Below are 21966 nucleotides of genomic sequence, written 5' to 3' on the forward strand. Positions count from 1 at the left end.
AGGTTGTAGAGGTGATCTGAACACCCCTGCTGATTAGCTGTTGCCAAAGATGAAGTCTCATGATTACTTACATCCTGGGGCAGCACTAATGTTATCAGGCTACCTGTGTATTAGCTGGCACCCAAGGAGGACCTTCACATGCCAGCTGTGGATTAGCTGGAGACCGAGATGGGGCCCCTGATTTGGTAAGATACTAAGGTAGCAATAGGTGCTCTAAGGGTAGCTAGTGACTATCGTGGAGCCCCAGGATTGGACTTCACTGCCCTGCATGTACACAAAGTATTATTTGGATGGTTCCTTGTATGGCTGAACAAGGGTAGTCAGCAGCTGTTGTTAACATATGTGATTTCCTACAGCAGACATACAAACTGTAGACTCCTAAGCAGGTCTGGATACACCCGGGTCTACTAGGATGGCTTCTCCTCAGGCTCCAGGGCAATCCCATCATAATCAAGTAGGAAAATTAGACAGTCTGGGAGAGTGTTTCCTGGTGATGAGGTCCCTACATACGGAAATATTTCCCTTGGTGAGTATGTATGTCTCTCTATGGCAACATGCTACAGGCCCTCACCACTACTTTAAGCACCCCATGCTTAGCAAAGTCGCAATAGGTGGAGACTTCAACAGAGTCATGAAACCCAAGGCCCATGGCAGGTTCAGCCCTCAACGCCATACCGAACTTCTAGTCTTGCCAACTGGGCAGCTTCCCATGATGGTTCTGGCATATGAAGGAAAAAGCCTTCGCTTTCCACCCCATGCCACATAACTCCATTTATGGCTTACATTATTCTCTCCTACATTCAGGAGATAGCAGAAATGGGTTTCCTTCCAAGAGGGATGTGGATTACTTCCCACTAGTGTTAAAATTATATGGTGCAGGCCCGCAGCACTTCTGCGCTTGTCAACTCATGAATAACAACTTTGTAGCCTCGCTGAGGGAAGACATCAAGGAAAATTTGGGCCTTAACAAATACTCAGTCCAATTTGTTTCCACATTCCAAGATGTGACTAGGGGAAGAGCTATAGATCAGCCATGTTAGGAATAACAAGAGAGAACAAGGGCTAACTTAGCAGCTCTGGAGACAAAAGTGTTGAAGCTACATCTAAAGGGACTGCGCTCTCAAGAGGTGTCTCTTTTAGGAGAGTTGATAGTCACAGGTTCTCAAATGAATGACCTAGCACCTCTGGAAGGTGTCACAAGCGGAGTCTATGAATCAGGAGACAAGATAGGCCGATCCATATGTTGGCTTGCCACCACTAAGATGGCTACTAGGATAACACTTAGCATAAGACATGGAAAAGGCAAACTGGCGACTACTGCAAAAAGTATGGACAAAACCTTTGCAACATACTGTAACTCTCTATAGGCAAACACCCTCCTTTCAAAGTAGACCTGAATAATCCACTGATTAAAATCTCCCAGTGGCAACATTAGACGCCTTGGGTTTCGAGTTGTCTATAAGACTTGAGGCAGAAACAAGGCTCCCTGGAAGAATCTTCCTGGGCGAAGTCCACCTCAAGCCTCTCAGTCTAAGGAAAGCATGTTGAGACTTTGGTCCACATCTTTATGTTGACATTTTGGGACAATGTGAAGGTCCCTTTGGCAAAGCTTCAAGGTGAAGAGAAGCAGCAACTGAAGCTAGTGCAGCAGCATGCCTGCCCAGACGCGAAGCAGTGTCTTACTTCGAGTGCAGCACTCCTGTGCTCCACGAGTGACTTTCTCTGCCTCGAAGATCATACTCACAGCTTACGATTCTTCTCAACTGAAGCCGTGGAAATAAGAACTTGTGAACCAGCTGGATGGCTCAAGCAAACCACCCTTACACCGAAAGATGCAGTTGCTCAGCCCAGTCACATGCAAGGAGATTAAGGTTAAACTAGGGCCCTTCTTGAAGTCTTTTTATGCACCTAAGACAACCATGGGTTGTCCATGAATTAACACAGAACAAGGCTGGAGCAACATGCATCATGGAGAGGTACATGCTCCTTACCTAAAACATTACGTATAGGTCAGAACCAAAACACTGTAAAATTGAGATGAGATGCTGCAGTTAAGCATCTCTTGATGTTCCTGCTCACCAGGTACTGGGACTGAAGAAGAGTCTGGCTATATGAATGGAGCAGAGAAACACATGAACAAATAACATAATGCAATTCAACAAGTAACAATGAGACAGTGCTTAATGTTACACAGGGGATGAAAGACAAATGCACAAGAGAAGAAAGCAGAAGCACACCTTGGGGTCAATAGAGTAAACAGAAAGGAAAAGAGATCGAAAAAAACAAAAGAAACAGAGAGACACAGAAGAGTGGAATCGAGAGCCCATGAGAGTGATGTGGAGGACGTGAGAGGTGCAGCAGTGAGTATAGAGACAGGGATCAGAAACATTATTCAACAGAAGAGTTTGCACAATATAAAAAAAGAAAAACAGAGAAATAGGGTGAGGAAAACAGAGAAAATGTCAGATGGTGCCAGAGAATGAGTGAGGCAAGTGATAGTTGAGAGAGGCTGGGAGGGAGGTATTAACAAGGCCAAGCAGAGAACTGAGCAGTGGAAAAGGAAGAGAGCAGAGAGAAGAGGATATTGGAGCAATAGCAAAACTGGGGGTCAAGATAAAAAAACAATGTCACGCCACGGGGATGGGCAGAAGCACTCTCAGGCAACCTCACAGACTCTCACCTGCCACCTGAACTGTTGTCACCATTTTGTCTTGGATGGCATCGCAGACGTATGTCCCTGAGTCGGATGGCTGCGCCCCATGGATAGTGAGCTGCCTGTGGGCACCCCGTTTCTCGAGCCGAACTCTCTTCCCCGACACCAGCTTCTCCCCATCTTTGTACCAGTGCACGGTGGCATTGGGCCTGGACAGCTTGCATGCCAGAACTAGGTCATCAAAGGCCTCCAGGCAGTGGTGCTCGGGAGTCCCTGTGTTTCCAACGATGACCACCGGGGGCTCTAGACCAATGACACATAGTATGGTCAGTATTAGCCAAGATGGTAAACTGGCAACACCTCCATGTGCCCAAGTGAATTACTACTGCAGAGAGGTAAAGCAGGTTGGGGAAAGAGGAGGGACATCACTGGAGCCTGTAACAGCAGCTAATGTGAAGCGCAGAAGCTCAGTGAGGCATGAAGAATTAGAACAGCATCACAGATGATCCAGCACAGCAGGGACACGCAGGGAGCCAGGCTGTAACACAGCAGGGACACGCTGGGAGCCAGGCTGTAGCACAGCAGGGACACGCAGGGAGCCAGGCTGTAGCACAGCAGGGACACGCAGGGAGCCAGGCTGTACCACTGCAGGGGACGTTGAGCTAGAAGAACGAAGAACCAGATGCAGGCATGCAGAATGGAAGCGAGGAAGTATCAGTGAACAGTGGAGGCTGACCCTATGTGAGAGGTACAGAGGAGAGATGGAGCCAAAGAACCTGAGCTATGGAATACTCAGTATTGGATGAGCGGAAGATACAGGGGGCAATGAACAGCAGGGATAGGCAGGCATTTAATAGTAGACCTTCTGTGACTACCAGCTAGAAGCAGTGAAGTGTATGGGCATTGTTGACTCAATGCCAAGCATGCAGAGAAGCAACATGAAGTTAGAACAGCAGAGACAACTTGATAGTTAACATTCAGAGAAGGAGAGACATGCAAGGCTCAGTATCAGACATGCACAGAAGGGGGAGCCCTAGAGCAGTAGAGGCAGGCATAGGTTCAAGGCTTAGCATGCAAAGAAGGGAGAGATGGCTGAGTGAACACTATGCGCGTGTAAATAATCAATGACGCACATGCAGAGAGGAGCTGTGCTCAGTGAACAGCAAAGAGAGGTGAACAAAAACCTAGTCATAGCAATGGAGAGAATGAGAGCGATGGAGACTAGTGCAAACAAACCACAGGTGAGGCGAGAGGAACATACTACAGGAAGGCTCTATCAGGGAGGAAGATACACTGAGTGCACTGCAGATCAGTGGTAGCTCAAGGTGATGTCTGGAAGATGAATGCACAGGATGAGCGGTGAAATGTGGGAGGGCATAGTTTGAACACAAATATACCATCCAAACACCATAAACAGACCACACACAAACTAGACAGTACAAATTCAAGGAATAAGGAGAAATATATGAACAATATTTCCAGGAGCATTCCTGAAAAACTGATGACGGAGACGTGATATTCCAAAGTGACAGTGATCTGGGAAGAACAGAGACGTAGCTGGTTGAGTCTTATTCAGGTAGTGGTCACAGTGAAGCCTACAGTTGATACCAAAAGTGACCAGAAGAAGGAGGGGGGGTGGAACTGCCAAAATATCATACTGAAGAGGGATACTTGAGTACAACAGAAATACTTTCGTAAACCAAAAGATTGATGCCTACAAGAATCCGACTTGTATGATGGTAGGGTTTCCATGACACAAGCAGTTTTCTCCACGACTTTCAGTACATTTGCACATTAAGTTCAAGACCCTAAGTTTTGCTAACTGAATGTGCTAGTTTGGTTGCTCATTCTTTCTAGACAACAAAGTCCATCATTGCATTGCTTATGAGCACTTTAGTGTTGTTTGAGCCTTTTTTCTGTAGTCAGAGGAAGCTTGTGAAGGCCTTCTCAATCTAAGCAGCACCACAACGGAAGTCTCTGCCTCTGGTGATCTGTTCTACTGAGAATAATTTTGTCTTGCATATGAAAGCGGAAGTCTGTCTCTCTCCAAAATTGTATATTTCTTAATCCCCTTTTCAAGCTCAATGCAATTCACAGGCCCAAGAAGGTTACAAAAGACTCCTGGAAGCTTAAGACATGCTCTTAAAGCACTCTAAGATAACAATTTAACAAGGAAATCTATTTCAATCCTTCAAATATTAGTCTGGAAAATTAAGTCAAATACACTGTAGTAGGAAGTTATTAAAATCTGTGACTTCAACTATACAGAACTACATTTCAAAGGGGGCCTGTGCAATAGGCTGATTGCAAAGAAGGTACAATGAAGATAATCTGCCTACATCTGTTAAAAGAGAAGAAGGAAGTGATCAGCAGCATGGAGATGATAGAACAGTCTGAGAGCAGAGACCACTGATTTGGAAGGCAAATGCAGACTAAGGAGAAGCCACCACCAAAAATATCCACCAAAGAAATACATTGTTTATTAGGAGACAGGGTGAAGATTATCCTGAGGTTTTTATCTGAATCACAGGAGCAGTGCTGGCAAGGATCTCATCCAGTTTCAGAACCCCTACAACGAGCATGGTAATCAAAATATAGAAGAAAAGTGGAGCGTTTTTTAAAATTATTTAAACAAAAATGAAGACTGCTTTATACCTATAAATGCAAAACATAAGTCTAAAAATGATCAAAGCTGCTTTTGGTCAATCCATAAATTCTGACTACAATACCCTTGTGGAAAACTGTTTTGCAATGAGTTGCGATAAATGGTATTTGGAAGAGATTGGCATCATATCCTATGAGTGCTCAGGTACAAGCCCTAGTAAACAAGCTAAGTAACAGAAGAGCGCACAATCCTGGTGATGACTTACACAAGTATCACTAAAGTAGAAACCCTGGAGTCAATGTAGTCTGTGACCTAAGCCAGTAGATGCTGAGGACATATACTACCCCAAAGTATTAGATTAACTGAGCGGTGTAAGCACCCTTTCAGGGGAATGTTAAACGTGTTTCCTCAGGTGGAAGTGTGACTTGGAAGGGAAATAAAGTCTTCCATTTGTCCTTCAATTGATTTATGAATATAGGGCCTCCTTGCCAAATCAAAGCAGAGAGGCAAGTCCAGTTGACACAAAAGCCGAAACCTATTGCCTTGACATCCTTGGTTTCCTGAAGTATTTGGAGAGGTTTGTGACAGTTGTCATGGGGCACCAGGCAGCAGCCATGACCAAGAAGAAGATTGACTGAAATACCTCAGGCATCACTGGGGTGCGGGGGGCATCAAGACAGGACATCTTGCTGTTAGTTCCAGCACCACTCAACTCCACAAAAGGCTGGTGGGATGGGCCTTAGAAAGTACTAGAGAAACTCGACTAACCAACACCAAATTCTTTGTCGAAAGTAGAGACATCAAAAGTAATCTTGGACTTGTCATGTTAATGTGATCCAGCTCCTCTTTGTTCAGGACAGCCTGGTGTATCGTGGAGGTCAGTCTGGAGACTAAGGAACACACTGGAGATAGATACGCAGAGCCTGCTCTGAGAAGCATCAGCCTCTGTGATAGGGAGATCTTCGAGGACATATCGATGTATTTGAGGTACTTCATGCTAGTTTTGGTAGTAAACATGTTAAGACATTACTGGGCACATAAACTCAAATTTGGGTATAGCACCATACCCTTAAACCCTTAAGGGTTCCACTTGACTGCCCAGCCAAACAGGAGTTTAAAACTCTTCATTACCCTTTGTTTAAACCTATTATTATTGCATCGAAAACAGATGGTGCTTAGAGAATCTGTGCGGATTAGCGATAATGCATCTCAATGACAATAGGAGATGGCAAAGGCTATCAACTGATTAACCAAATGGTATGCATGCTGTATATGTGAAAGGTACATTCAACAAGAACAAAAGTGCATGGAAAAGTGACTGCCTGTCTTCAGAGGAGGTCACCAGCTTTCATTTTCCCTCTCGAAAGCTTTGAGCTCAAAGTAATGGTTAGGCATGCGAAAAGAAACATAAGTCCATTAGCATCCAAAGAACAAGTTGTTGCATGGAACATATTTATTTTATTTGCAAATCCAATGCTTTAATCCATATTAATAAACCCACTTTTGTCTCAGATGAGAAGAAAGCTCTGGGTGAACAATGTACGGTTATAAACGGAAGCTCACGCACAATGATGTTCAGTCTTAAGTAAGAACCTTCTTAAGAACAGCAAGGAGCACATTTGTGGAAGTTTAACGTGGGGTAACTGAAATTATGAGACACCTACATCTCTATGAGAAGGTCTGTGAGAAAGTCCGAAGTATCTTAAGTTAGCATAATCTGAGGCTTCAATCGAGAGGAAAATAATTTGAGGACATTAATTGGTAAAAACATACTTGTATGTAACAATGCGCAAAATGAGGAGATTGGACCAGTGTGAATATGTTCTCACTAGAAATACAATATTTCTCACATGGAAGCCAAGAAAACCTTTTAATCTGCGACTACATTTGAGAGACAATGCTTTGGGGTCATTGTGAACACAGCGGTTTACACCGCTGTGTTCATGTTGGCAGTCTTTCCAGTGACCGCCAGCCCCCCTGGGACCCTGCCGGCCGTATTACAAACATTCTGCTGGGCTGGTGGGCGCAAACATTGTTTACGCCCGCCGGCCCAGCAGAATGCCTGGCCAGGACATTGCCGGCGGCTCCATGTCTCTGTGCGGTAGGTGCAGCTGCACCCGTCGCGCAGATCACTGCCCGTAAATCAGGCAGTGACCTGCGCGACGGGGCACTGCACAGGGGCCCCTGCACTGCCCATGCCAAGTGCATGGGCAGTGTAGGGGCCCCCAGAGGGGCCCCGGAGCACCCCTTCCGCCAGCCTTTCCCTGGCAGGGAAACCCGCCCGGGAAAGTCTGGGGGAATTGGGATCATTAACCAAGGGGCAGCAACGCTGCCCTGTCGGATAATGATGCCGTCCACCGCCAGGCTGCCTGTTGGAGGCAGCCTGGCGGTGGGTGAGGGCCGCCTATGGCGGCCTTCCCTGTCCTCATTATGTGGCGGTGTGGGCCTTAGTCTCTATTGTGTATGAGCTCTTGGGAACGACATGAACTGTTTATAACTCAGTATACTGGGCACTGTTATTTAATGAACTCTGGAATTGATGTGATTGTGAAAAAAGCTTTAGTTTCTCAGTTTCCTTTTCAGAATTGTGTAAGGGAGGTGTGTGGCGCAGTATCCACAGTGCAACCACTGACTACTCTTGTGGCCAGGTCTGAGCGCAGACCATAACAGCCTTTTCCTGAATCTACCCCAGTTTAAGTCTCAGTAATTACTAGGAAGAGAGACAGTCATGGAGGGATACATTCAATGAATACTGAGACAGTAATTGAACAGGAAAGAGAGAAAATCACTAAATCCTATGGAGGGACACATTCACCAAAGGATAACAAAGGAGACAGAGACTGAATATGAAAGAACAGAAGAGACTGGGACAGTCGGCCAATGGTAGAGACAAACCACAGGAATCATTAGAGTCAGACAGTCACTATGCCACTCGGTGAGAATGTGTGGACTAAAGCCAAGTGACACAGATGGATGAAGAGAGAGTGTCGAGAACGGCTAGCGGGGCGCATAGGGTGATGTTCAACAAAGCGGAATTAAAGTAATTGACAAGCAGGTACACAAATACAGGTAGAAAGAGAGAGACTTGAGTGTCATATGAGCCAAGTAAAGAGAGACACACCAGGGATTGAGACGGTGGAGATGCTGGTAGCCTCTGTGCCGACGGCGCACGGGTGTAGATCCTATGGTCCAATGTAAAGGGAGCACATGTGGTGTATAGTGGGTGATCCTGTATGTAAGGTGCACGGTGAGGCAGATCCTGTAGCCCTAGATGTGGGGAGCACATGGTGAAGTGCGGACGCAGTGATGTACGCTTAGATGGCACCGTGATGTAGATCCTATAAATCTCAAGCAGGAAGCGCAGTAGTTCAAGTCTTTCTGTCCTCCATGTGGTACCACAGAGATTCATTGTTGAAGGAAGGACGAGGACACCGTTCTGTAGAAACGATTTGAGACTGAGAGACAAATCAGGGGCATAGTACTCATTTGTAACATTCCTATGAATTGGATGAAATAGTGGAATACGCGAAGAGACTCGTCTTTGGGGACTAGAGAATTAAGAAATAGTCTCTGGATGAGGATACGATTTGGTGATTATTACTGAATTTAGATGTTTGTATCGTTATAGATGAAGACATAAAATTATGTACTGGGAGATTATAAAATCATACTGAGGAAGGTGGTGAAAGATTTGTGAGAGACCACCGAAACGCGTCGATGCAAGCCAGATAGCTAGACCCATTGGAACTGGCCAAGAATAGATGAGGAATTTGCTGCACAAATCAATTGGCCACTGCATACCTATATTGGGACAGCAAGAGACGATGGACTAGGGAGGTTGATTGTGTCTTGTCTCCCCTTTTTGTTAGATTAGAGATTGTACAGAGTTCTTGTTGTAATATCATAGTTGGAGTAACTCAAACATAATTATTATTGTATCTTGTCCTAATTATATTTTACTACTGTTATTATTCTCTTAAATCATTTTCCCATTACCATTTCCATATAACTCCCAATTGTAATGTTCTTAGTAGTAAAATGGTGCACTCCATTCCGTCCTCTGGAATGTTGGATAATGGTACAACCTGGAGTGCACCTTAGAATGTTGATGAAGTGAAGATTGGAGGTCAGATATAGTGAGAAGTGAAGGTGCTATGCAAGAAGTCTGCTAATAAACTGACTATTAAATCAGTTGGTCTCTACTGCTTTCAAGATTATAACAGAGGAACTTTGGCGACGAGGATGGGATACTGCGCAGGGGCGGTGAAGACTTCTTGCCCCTGAATTGTTCAGCACCACAGTGAATTATCTGATTCCTGTTTTGGAACCAAGAAGGTACAGCCAAGTGGCGCCTGTGTGTTTTAGGTGGGCAGAGAGCATCTGAGGACGTTGATCTTCTCAAGTTGTAAACTGCAGTGAGATGGCTGTCTATCACTTCAGCACGCCATCAGGGAATACGCCGTGCGAATAGTAAAGTGGACAGATCATGAGTGTTATTTTGTTAATTCAGTGAGGATTTGACGTTTAACTTGACATTTACCTAGAGCAATTGCCAGCGCTGAAGATAACTGCCGTTAACACAGTCAAGTTACCTGTTATTCGCGCTGGTAGTGTAAAAATGCACAGCCTCACACCAGCTGTGATAATACAACGCGGCGAATCATTTCATCGGCGCATTGTGGGTGTGCCTCAGAACGGCACCAAGGCGCGGTGTGTGAGCGTATCTGAACAGCACAGGGCGTCTCAGAGCGGCATTGAGGTGCGGTGGGTGGCCGTCTCTGAGGCGCGCCGTGTGAGCGTTTCAGAGCGGCCTGAGGCGCGGCGTGTGGCCGTCTCTGTACGACGCTAATGGAAAATCTGCCACGGCGCCAATTGGAGAAGCGCTAAGGGAATTTCAATATTAAAAGCCCTCGCCTATAAAACCGAGAACGGAGTACAAGCATTCCGAGCATTCCACATTTTCAAACATCGGGAGCTTACCGGCAAAGCTTTGAAAATTCATATCCTCGGGGAAAACGGACCGGTGAAGTGAGGATTTCCGAGGCTGAAGCAAGCTTTCCTATAGATGAACGCTCTTCAAAATAAAAGCCTTCATTGAGTTTAGACTATTTTAAAACAAGAGTTAGTAGTGTGCAAATCATATTATCCATGAGTGCAACCTTTTCAAGTGCAGACTTTATAAGACTGTGAATACATTACAATTGATATATTCCAGAATGTGTTGTATATTCGTAATGCTAGCTTATTTTGTAATGCAGTGTATGGAGTTGAGTTGTTAATGCACATCACTGTACAACAGGTTACCAAGAGAGTGTACTTAAAAAGAACTGGGCAGGAGGCAGAAATAACTTGATTATTATCTAATTTACTATAAAATAAGTGAGAACGAAATGGCTGCAGCGGGAATGTCCCAACCTCCCCCGTTCTTAAATGAAATAGGTGAACCGTTATTACCTTGGAGGGAATGGTCTAAATTGTTTGAGTCTTACTTAATTGCTATAGGGGGAGAAAAGTTTACAGCATTAAGGAAGCAACATATACTATTACACAACATAGGAATACATCGTAGAAAAGTGTATGAGAGTCTGACAGTCAATGAGGAAGAAGGAGAGGAGGAAGGAGAAAATGTTGATGTTTTCCAACAAACGTTGTACAGGCTGGAGAGTCATTTTAGGCACAAAGTTAATGTTGTATTAGAACGACATAGATTCTTCAGCAGAGTACAGGCCAAAGATGAAAAGGTAGGAACCTACATAGCTTCTTTGCGAGGGCTTGCTCAGACATGTGCTTTTGGGGACCTACAAGACTCATTGATCCGTGATCAGTTAGTTAGGTGTACGAATAGCCCAAGGGTGCAAGAGAAGCTCCTTACTCACAACCCTACTCTGAAAGAAGCTGTGGATATGGCAAGGAGTATTGAGCATACAGTAGAATGTATGAGAGAGATTAAAAGCACACCTGAGGTAGATAGTGTGAAAGAAATAAAAAGTGGCAATACAAAGGATGAGGGGGTGGACAATAAGGATGAAGAGTCAGTAGTGTTGGCCACTACAGTAAGGAGGAATTTTAATGAGGACATATCTAAAGGAAGATGTTTCAGATGTGGGAACCCCAAACATCTAGCAAATAGTCCTTTGTGCCCGGCGCGGGGTTGCTTGTGCAGGAAGTGTGGTGCAAAAGGGCACTATGCGAGGGTGTGCAAAAATGATAAGAACACCAAGAAAAAAATGAATAGGGTAGAAGAATTTACTGATTTAGGTACTAAGTTTATTCTGCAAGTTAAGGGTAAGCAGGGGACGGAATCCCTCAACAACAATTATCCGGTGTGTGACATTAAACTTGATGATATTGCGGTGAAGGTCTATGCCGATTCTTGTTCACCTTATACATTCTTGAACTATCAAACTTTTGTTGATAAGTTCCAAGTGCGGGGTTACAAATTGCACTCTGCCAACATTAAACCGGGTGGGTACAACAATGACCCAATACCTCTTAAGGGAATGCTAGAACTAGACATTATGTTCAAGAGCAGACACACGAAGGGAGAGGTGTACATTACTGAGAAGGGATCCAATTTACTGGGATGGCGGCACCAGAGGGAGCTCGGAATCAAACTGGATCCCAATGGAGAGGAACAAGTGTTACTAGTAAATTTGCAGAGAGTTTGTGAAAGAGTTTGTGAGGAATGTCCAAGGCTGTTTGGTGATAGATTAGCGTTGTTGAAAAACTTCCAGCACAAAATTAAACTTAAGGAGGGTGCTACACCTGTGGTACATAAAGTGAGATCGGTCCCGTATCTAATGAGGGAAACTTTGAAGGATGAATTGGACAAATTGGTCAAATTAGGAGTTATAGAACCTATTGAGAGTTCTTTATGGTTGGCGCCAATTGTGGTCACAAAGAAACCCAATGGAAGAGGTATTCGTCTGTGTGTGGACTTGAGGGATTTGAACGCGAATATATGGGTAGATAGATTTCCCTTACCAAAAATAAATGAAATGGTAAGTATGTTGGGGTCCGCTAAACATTTTAGTGTAATCGACCTATCTTCTGCATACCACCAGGTAGAGTTACACCCTACATCACGCTCGCTCACGTCCTTTATTACTCCATTTGGGGCATTTAGATATCGCAGGATGCCATTCGGTCTCGCATCAGCTGCTGCGGTATTCCAAAGAATCATGCAGAAGATCCTGCAGGAAATCAAGCAAGTTATGTGCTTTCAGGATGACATACTAGTCTATGGGAGTACGGAAAGTGAACACAATGCAACCTTAAGAGAAGTTTTCCAAGCTTTAGATAGAGCCAGCATGACCATCAGGAAGGAAAAGTGTCAACTGGGGGTTGAATCTGTGGAATACTTAGGACACAAAATAAGCAAAGATGGTGTTGAACCCAAATGTGATCTAGTAGTGGCTGTGAAGGAAGCTCCAGCTCCTACCAATAAAGATGAATTAAGATAATTTTTGGGTTTAGCGGAGTATATGTCAAAGTTTGTTCACAATTTTGCAGCAGTCACTGCTCCTATGAGAGCATTATTAAAGAAAGACATACCCTTTGTGTGGAATGAAGAGAGTCAGAGTGCATTTGAAAAAGTCAAAGAAGCCATTGTCCATTGCCCTATGTTAGGAAATTTTGACACCACCAGGAAAACATGGCTCACCACGGATGCGAGTCGAAAAGGTTTAGGTGCCACCTTATCCCAATGTGTAAATGGGCAAGAGAGGATCGTGGCGTTTGCATCCAAATCATTAAAGGAGGCAGAACTAAATTATTCCACGATAGAGAGGGAGGCTTTAGCCTGTTTTTGGGCCATCAATCATTTCAAATTCTTCTTGTGGGGATTGCCGTTTGTGGTTAGAACAGACCACAAACTCCTTATTTCATTATTTACTGTTAAAGGCAAAGACCAAGCTACCCCTCGTATTGCGAAGTGGATTATGGGGTTGGAAGGCTTTAATTTCGACATGCAATATGTCCCTGGCAAAAGAAATTTGGTGGCTGACTGTCTCTCGAGACTACCCAGGAAAGGTGGGAAGGAGGAATCTAATGAGAGCCTTGATCCAGTGCTTCATGTAGAACTGTCAGGTATTACCAAAGAAGAATGGGTAACAGCTACAACTTTGGATAGGATTATGCAAACTTTGAAAGATATGATTTTGAGGGGTTGGCCTAATAGTTGTCAGCAGCTTGATGAGGAAGTAAAGGGGTATTGGGAGGTACGTTCTGAACTCCACTTAACCAAAGACCTAGTAATGAGAGGTGAGAGAATAGTTCCTCCCAAAGCACTCTGGGAAAAACTGATAGGATTGGCACATGAGGGACATCTAGGAAGAACGTTGACTAAAAACAGGTTCCGAGCCTCCTACTGGTTCCCCACAATGGACAGGTTAGTCGAGGATGCTGTTCGTGATTGTACCCATTGCTCATTGAGTGATAAAACCAGAAGTATGCGCAAGGCTCCTCTATCTCCAGTTGAGGTCCCCACCAAACCATGGGACAAGCTTGGGTTAGATATTTTAGGGCCTCTCACATGCCCAGGATCAAGAGCCAGGTTCATTCTTGTATTAGTGGATTACCACACACACTGGGTGATGACCAAGGCTGTACATAATGTAACCACCCATGATGTAGTACGATTCCTTAGAGAAACCTTTACCCGTGAAGGTATTCCAAGCACTATTGTGACAGATAATGGGGTACAGTTCACTTCAAGTGCCATGGTTGAGTTTTTGACAGTTAGTGGGATCAGACATTACCGGACAGCGTTATACAACCCAAAGGCAAATGGTCTGGTAGAAAGAGTCAACAGGATGGTCAAGGAGTGTTTGCAGTTAGCCAGTGTAACTCGAGTTTCAGGAGAAGATGCAATTGAGAGTATGTTGTGGTCATACACACCACACCCAATTTGGTCACAGGAGTATCCCCTTTTATATCCCTTAAAGGTAGACAACCAGGAACTAAGTTAAACCCGAATTGGTTGGGAGGAGGGGAGCCCGTTAATGTTCATCGTAAGGATGTATTGACAAGGATAAGAGAGAATCAGAGGAAGTACCAGGATTGGTACAACATCAAAATGGGCACTAAAAGTAAACAATGGAGGGTGGGCCAATGGGTCAGAATAAAACTACCAGGATCTACTCGGAAGGAGGGAAGCCGGTTCTCTAAACCATTAAGAATTACTAAGGTACATAAGAATGTGGTAACTTTGGAAGATGGTCCTGTATGGAGTATGGACCGTTTAACTGCCACCCAGGACGACTCCAGTTGGTCAGAACAAAGGTCTGGAGAGGAGCAACAACGTTCCTAATAGGACGCAAGTTTATCGTGCAGGTGGAGGACTTCACGGGTATGTGATAAACAAAATGTCCTACTGTAAAGTGTGATTGTGTATTGTTCCTTCTCCATTTTTTGCATTGGTGGGGAAGGGGAAGTGTTGTAATATCATAGTTGGAGTAACTCAAACATAATTATTATTGTATCTTGTACTAATTATATTTTACTACTGTTATTATTCTCTTAAATCATTTTCCCATTACCATTTCCATATAACTCCCAATTGTAATGTTCTTAGTAGTAAAATGGTGCACTCCATTCCATCCTCTGGAATGTTGGATAATGGTACAACCTGGAGTGCACCTTAGAATGTTGATGAAGTGAAGATTGGTGGTCAGATATAGTGAGAAGTGAAGGTGCTATGCAAGAAGTCTGCTAATAAACTGACTATTAAATCAGTTGGTCTCTACTGCTTTCAAGATTATAACAGTTCTCTTGTGAGGTCTGTTGAAATTTTTAATTATCAGGGTTTTGATATATATTTTTGCATAGATATTTTTTGTACGGGATTATTTAATAAATAATATTTTTGATATCCCTTTATTAAGATTGATCATTAGAGTGAATGGGTGTTTGAGAAGAGTATTGTGTGGTGTATAGTATGATAATTCCCCCACGGGGTAATACTTTTGATATCACTGTGATAATGGTGTCCTGTCCCTTTGGGTGGATAGGTTACATGTGGGGCACTCTCTCTCCCTTTTTGGAATACCACAGAGAGGGCCATTTCGTCTTAGGTGTTAGGAGATGGGCGAGTGGACGGGCCATTGGAATGGAACTGATTTGTGTTAGAGCATTGCCACATCTTAGGACGACATCACAAGGGCGAAAGCAAGCATTACAGCCAGCAAGAGCGCTTGAATGCCCAAGAAGGAGCTCAGTAGATCACACAATGGAGAGGGTACAGCAGAGAGGCATGCAAGACACGTGCAAGAGCCTACGACTGCACCAGAGGCTGCTTGCATGGCTCTGCCGTTACCTTGCACATGGACTGTGAAGATGCAGCTGTCATCACGGGTGTCACACAGGTACTCTCCTGAATCCCTGCCCTTGGCACCCAGGATCACCAGGGAGCGTGTGGCTCCATTCTCCTCGAGGCGAATCTTCTTATTGTCCACAATCTTCTCCCCGTCTTTGAACCACTTTACCTCCCCGCTGGCGATGGACAGTGTGACGGACAGGGTCAGGTCCTCTGAGGGCAGGCAACGGCGTTGGGTCTCTAACTCCCCCTTCCCCACAATGGTCACCAAGGGCTCTTTGAAGAACCAAAAACGAAGAGTAATTACCGAGGCACATCAGTCGTGACACACAAAGTCTCTCATCACAGAACCAGTATTCTCACCCAAAAATCTATAAAATGTGTGAAGAAACAAATCCACAGGTCATGGTGGACTGTTTCCAGGATTTCAGTAATCGTAGATCTGTTTGAGAAACACAACTTTATCACACTAGCATAACTTCCAGAATAGCCAGAGATTAAATATCCTCTACAAAACTCAACCAAAGACCTTCTGCGTATCCAGAAATGACACACTCTGGGATCAATCCTCTGCTCCTTTGCCTTTCCACCAGGCACTGAGCTGCCCGACTGCTTCCGGAGTCTTCTCAAACTCTAGCTTGGTAGGAGGTCTGATAAGATCTGAGTTCTACCTCAAACACCAGTAACATGCTGAGCAACCATCACAAACTGAGCATGACATGCTAATCAAGCTAACGTAGACCCACTAAAGCAAGTCGTAAACTCTAGTGTAAGGAATCAGTTCTTCTTGAAAGAGAAGGATCCAAAGAGACTACTTAACGGATCTGCTGCAGTCTTGTTTCATACACATGCCTTCCATTTCACAACAGTTCCCTGAGCTTCAATTACAGACTTTAAATTCTGTCCAGGTTTGGGTCTTTCAAATCATCAAGGCTCAGTCAGAGGAGGGAAGTTTTGGACACTCACATAAAGAGGCAGAAGTTCTGTCTGTCCACCTCTTGATGTTCCCACCTCAATCCACAGGCATCCTAACAGTGCAGAAGATGGCATCAAAAGAGTGTCTTAGGTTTGGGGCTATTCTCCTCCTGGAACCAACAGGGCTGGAAAAGAAGCTGATTTCCCCCATGCTCTGGGGGAAACTCCATGTGCACTAAGAGCACTGACTTCTTCATTTTCTTAAAAAAGCTCTGGCTTTGGAGATTTGCTTTTGGAAAACAAAAAAATACCACTCGATCTGCCAAACCACCCTAACACATCCTTGAATATTGTGGGATGTTTCTATCTCCGCAACTACAGTTGCTAATTTTACCAATATCCAAATGAGGTCTCGCTCCCCATAGAGTGGCCTGTTCTACTGATGACATTGGGGCAATAACTGGGGACAAACTCCTTACTATGGGCCTAATTACGACAATGGAACTTGTAATACGGCGGGCAGGATATCTGTCTCATTTGGGACGGACTAATCCGCCAAAGTCATAATCAGGCCCAATGTCATTTCATAGTCTCCTACCTTACAAGAAGCTCTGCAACATTACACGATAAAAAGACCGATGTGAGTTATACTTTGTGGTGAATGGTTTTCAGTGGGTGATCCTTGTTGAGTGAGAAATTGATGATGAGCTAAACTGAAGCCTGAGTTGTAGACTTCTGCCAGATATACTGGAATCGGTGACAGTACTGATGATACAGATTGTTTTCTCTGCCTTTGCTTCCATTGTTGTATTTGTTCATCTTGGCTCCTGCAATTAATGTTACGGTTATCATAGGAAGGTGCAGTGTAACTGAATTACCAACTCACTACTAGGAGAACTGTCCTATCCTCAAGCTGTCCAATGATCACGCACCTACCTCTGGCTGTAGGTTCAGCAGAGCTCGCCTGTGATTTGTGACGATGAGCTGAGCTGAGCCATCTTGGATATACCACTCTCACCTTATCCAGTTACAAATCTAGACTCTCACTCTATTTAATGGCACTATTTACCATCGTAACACATGCTTCTTGTCCAGTACTGCCGGTATCTCTACCGTATTACGCCTCCTTTGGGTTTTACACACCTGAGTGCTCTACTCTTTGCACTTCTTTGCGCTAGGACTCAGTCTGATTCTTGATTCCTTCACCTACTTATGACGTAAGAACCACAATGATCATTTAATTAGAGGAACCAGAAGTAAACAACAGAGTTTGAGCACATTGACAAAAAGACTTCCTTGTTTAATCTGAAGAGGTTGTTGCACTGTTCGCAACTGAAATACAATATTTCATCTGGTTAAACAAAGGGGAAGTCGGTGTGTGGGATACTTGGAAGGTTGAAGACAGCTTAAAATGCAAACTGAAGAACACAAAAGTAATACAGGGACTAAGATTGAAGATCCATTGGTAGAGTACACACTAGGATCACCGGCCAAAACTGGCAAGAGCTTTACTTGGGATGACTCCTTACAAGTGAATCCAAGATTGCTTGAGAGAAATGAGTATTACACGAGTAAAGCTTCTAGATTCAATGACACAACACGGGTAGCCCAAGACGGGTAAACGACCTAAACTACGTGAGATGCTTCTGTGAGGATCAGAGTTAAACCAAAAAACGATTTTTGATGGAAGTGACATGAGTGAGTGCTGTGTTTTATGGGAAGGAGGCGTAACATACATTGATGAAGCTGGGCTTGAGGACACCCAATGACTGTGTAGGAAACATGTATGCGGACAAACACATTAAATGTGAGGAAAGGTTTAAATTAAAGAACACTAAGGCTCCGAGCTACACCACGCGGTTCACACCACTCGAAGTACAAATGAAACATAATTTTGATTACTGAAACTGAATGTGCAATTGAATTTACTTCTAGGAGTAAAAACCCAACAAATATTGTTTACGATTTTTCACTGCATCAGGATATGAAAGAGTAGGGGTGGATATACCAGTTGGTATCCACCATGAGTACCTGACATTAGACTTCCAGTACTATAACCACTGGATGCTTCCAGTACTGGAAATACCCTGGAATGCATTAGGAAATACTTGCTCCAGATCTCCACTGGGAAGAAGGGGGGACAGCAGATCTCATCTCTGACATCTTCTTAGAATTCAATTTTACTCTCTGAACATGAGACTCCCAGGAATCTCTGAAGATGAAGGAACAAACCTCATGAACCAGGTTAGAGATTTCTAACAGCAAAGCCAGTTGAGGCTCCAGCATAGGAAACTCCATCCTTACCCCACTTACAACTGGAGAGGGGGAGCTGTGAGTCTGGTGTGATGGCAAGACTGACAATTTAATGTGATACTCTCTCTCTGCCAAAGTCTTATGGACCCACTGAGTGATCACCGGTCATGTAAGGAAGGGGTGACTCACAGCAGATCCCTCACATTATTGAGTGATCACAGGTCATGTAAGGAAGGAGTCACTCACAGCAGATCTCTCACATTATTGAGTGATCACAGGTCATGTAAAGAAAGAGTCACTCACAGCAGATCCCTCACATTATTGAGTGATCACAGGTCATGTAAGGAAGGAGTCACTCACAGCAGATCCCACACAATATTCAGTGATCACAGATCATGTAAAGAAGGGGCCACTCACGGCAGATCCCACCCAATATTCAGTGATCATAGGTCATGTAAAGAAGGGGTACTCGCAGCAGATTCCCCCCCACCACCCCACATTATTGAACAATCACAGGTCATGTAAAGACGTGGGGCCACTCACAGAAGATCCCTCACATTACTGAATGATCACAGCTGTCACTGAAAACTCACTGAATTCAAGCCATCAAACATCCAGAAACGTACTCCCATGATATGCAGGGATTGCCGACCTTGCACAGAGTCCTACACTTGTTGCAGCAGTCCCTGAACATTCTCTGATTACCAAATATTAAACCACAATTCATTATTTATTAGTTATAAGTTATGTACAAAGTCATAAACGTGCAGCATGTTTCCAGAGTATTCAGGGATAAAGGCATTCACTCAGAAACTAGCTCCTTGCAGCTGTCACTGCAGGTCACGTACATACCGACAAACTCACCAAGAAGGATCACTAATTTTCCTAATACCGTTTCAACCCACAACCTCACAGCACTCACGTCATACTTTGCCATAAATTACAACAAACATGAGTCCAGTACAAGCCCACAAGTCCCCTGTAGTACACACCACAGCTGATCCTGGGGCAATGACAAACCGTAGAGAGTCTCAAGGAAAATGCAGCATCTGCAGGAGGACTCAGTGGCTGGATTTCCTCATCTCGTCAATCCCTTAACTCTCTCTGGATTTAGTATTTTCTCCTGAAATTGGATGTTTTTCTGATACAATTCAATATTACACAGAGCCTTTGTCATTAGAAATAGTTATATTTAGAAAGACGCTTTGAAGCGTTTACAGAGCAATAATGACTGCATTTGTAACCTGTAGATCCAATTTATGTGGCCTTTCTCCAAAAAAGCCATGCTTAGTTTCTAAACACCTGCAGCACTGCTCCTGTGTGTTTGTTGCATGGCCTAGTCCTGTGTCCCACTGGTGTGTTGTGGCCTAGTCCTGGGTCCCACTGTTGTGTTGTGGTCTATCCTCTGTCCCACTGGTGTGTTGTCTGTAAACACCTGCACCACTGCTACCGTGTGCTTGGTGCATGGCCTAGTCCTGTGTCCAACTGGTGTGTTGTGGTCTAGTCCTGTGTCCCACTGATGTGTTGTGGCCTAGTCCTGGGTCCCACTGATGTGTTGTGATCTAGTCCTGTGTCCCACTGGTGTGTTGTCTGTAAACACCTGCACCACTGCTACTGTGTGTTTGGTGCATGGCCTAGTCCTGTGCCCCACTGGTGTGTTGTGGCCTAGTCCTGTGTCCCAGTGGTGTGTTGTAGTTTAGTCCTGTGTCCCACTGGTGTGTTGTGGTATAGTCCTGTGCCCCACAGATGTGTTGTGGTCTAGTCCTGTGTCCCACTGGTGTGTTGTGGTCTAGTCCTGTGTCCCACTGGTATGTTGTCTGTAAACACCTGCACCACTGCTACTGCGCGCTTGGTGCATGGCCTAGTCCTGTGTCCCACTGGTGTGTTGTGGTCTAGTCCTGTGTCCCACTGGTGTATTGTGGTCTAGTCTTGTGTCCCACAGATGTGTTGTGGTATAGTCCTGTGTTTCACTGATGTGTTGTGGTCTAGTGCTGTGTCCCACTTATGTGTTGTGGTCTAGTCCTGTGTCCCACTGATGTGTTGTGGTATAGTCCTGTGTCCCACTGATGTGTTGTCTGTAAACACCTGTAGCACTGCTACTGTGAGCTGGGTGCAGGGTCTAGTCTGTGTCCTACTGGTGTGTTGTCTGTAAATACCTGCACCACTGCTACTGTGCGCTTGGTGCATGGCCTAGTCCTGTGTCCCACTGGTGTGTTGTGGTCTAGTCCTGTGTCCCACTAGTGTATTGTGGTCTAGTCCTGTGTCCCACAGATGTGTTGTGGTCTAGTCCTGTGTTTCACTGATGTGTTGTGGTCTAGTGCTGTGTCCCACTTATGTGTTGTGGTCAAGTCCTGTGTCCCACTGAAGTGTTGTGGTCTAGTCCTGTGTCCCACTGATGTGTTGCCTGTAAACATCTGTATCACTGCTACTGTGTGCTTGGTGCGTGGTCTAGTCTGTATCCCACTGGTGTGTTGTCTGCAAACACCTGTACCACTGCTACTGTCTGCTTGGTGCATGGTGTAGCACTTTGTCCCACTGGTGTGTTGTCTGTAAACACCTGCACCACTGCTACTGTCTGCTTGGTGCATGGCCTAGTCCTGTGTCCCACTGATGTGGTGTCTGAAAAACACCTGCACCACTGCTACTGTGTGCTTGGTGCATGGCCTAGACTGTGTCCCACTGGTGTGCTATCTGTAAACACCTGTACCACTGCTACTGTGCGCTTGGTGCATGGTGTAGCACTCTGTCCCACTGGTGTGTTGTCTGTAAACACCTGCACCACTGCTACTGTGTGCTTGGTGCATGGCCTAGTCCTGTGTCCCACTGATGTGGTGTCTGTAAACACCTGTACCACTGCTACTGTGTGCTTGGTGTATGATCTAGACTGTGTCCCACTGGTGTGTTGTCTGTAAACACCTGTACCACTGCTACTGTGTGTTTGTTGCATGGCCTAGTCCGGTGTCCCACTGATGTATTGCGGTCTAGTCCTGTGTCCCACAGATGTATTGTGGTCTAGACAGGTGTCCCACTGATGTGTTGTCTGTAAACACCTGCTACTATGTGCTTGGTGCATGGTTTAGTCCTGTGTCCCACTGATGTGTTGTGGTCTAGTCTGTATCCTACTGGTGTGTTGTCTGTAAACATCTGTACCACTGCTACTGTGTGTTTGTTGCATAGCCTAGTCCTGTGTCCCACTGATGTGTTGTCTGTAAACATCGGTACCAC

The 21966-nt window shown here is 44.8% G+C and overlaps 1 protein-coding gene across 4 annotated transcripts in view; it reads right to left on the reverse strand.

Moving 5' to 3' along the window:
• The window catches only part of OBSL1 (obscurin like cytoskeletal adaptor 1), a 368734-nt gene that overhangs the window by 158451 nt on the left and 188317 nt on the right, over positions 1-21966 (reverse strand). For 2 of the 4 annotated variants that reach the window (XM_069227203.1, XM_069227204.1), the window contains exons 15-16: positions 15574-15849; positions 2681-2956 (exon numbers count right to left, since the gene is read on the reverse strand). The exons of 1 other annotated variant lie outside the window; for it this stretch is intronic. In XM_069227203.1, coding sequence (XP_069083304.1) covers positions 2681-2956; positions 15574-15849 — 552 coding nt within the window. The remainder of the gene's footprint in view (positions 1-2680; positions 2957-15573; positions 15850-21966) is intronic. One more of the 4 variants, XM_069227205.1, reaches the window with a different exon arrangement.

This window comes from Pleurodeles waltl, chromosome 3_2, assembly GCF_031143425.1.
Source record: "Pleurodeles waltl isolate 20211129_DDA chromosome 3_2, aPleWal1.hap1.20221129, whole genome shotgun sequence".
Taxonomy (NCBI): Eukaryota; Metazoa; Chordata; class Amphibia; order Caudata; family Salamandridae; genus Pleurodeles; species Pleurodeles waltl.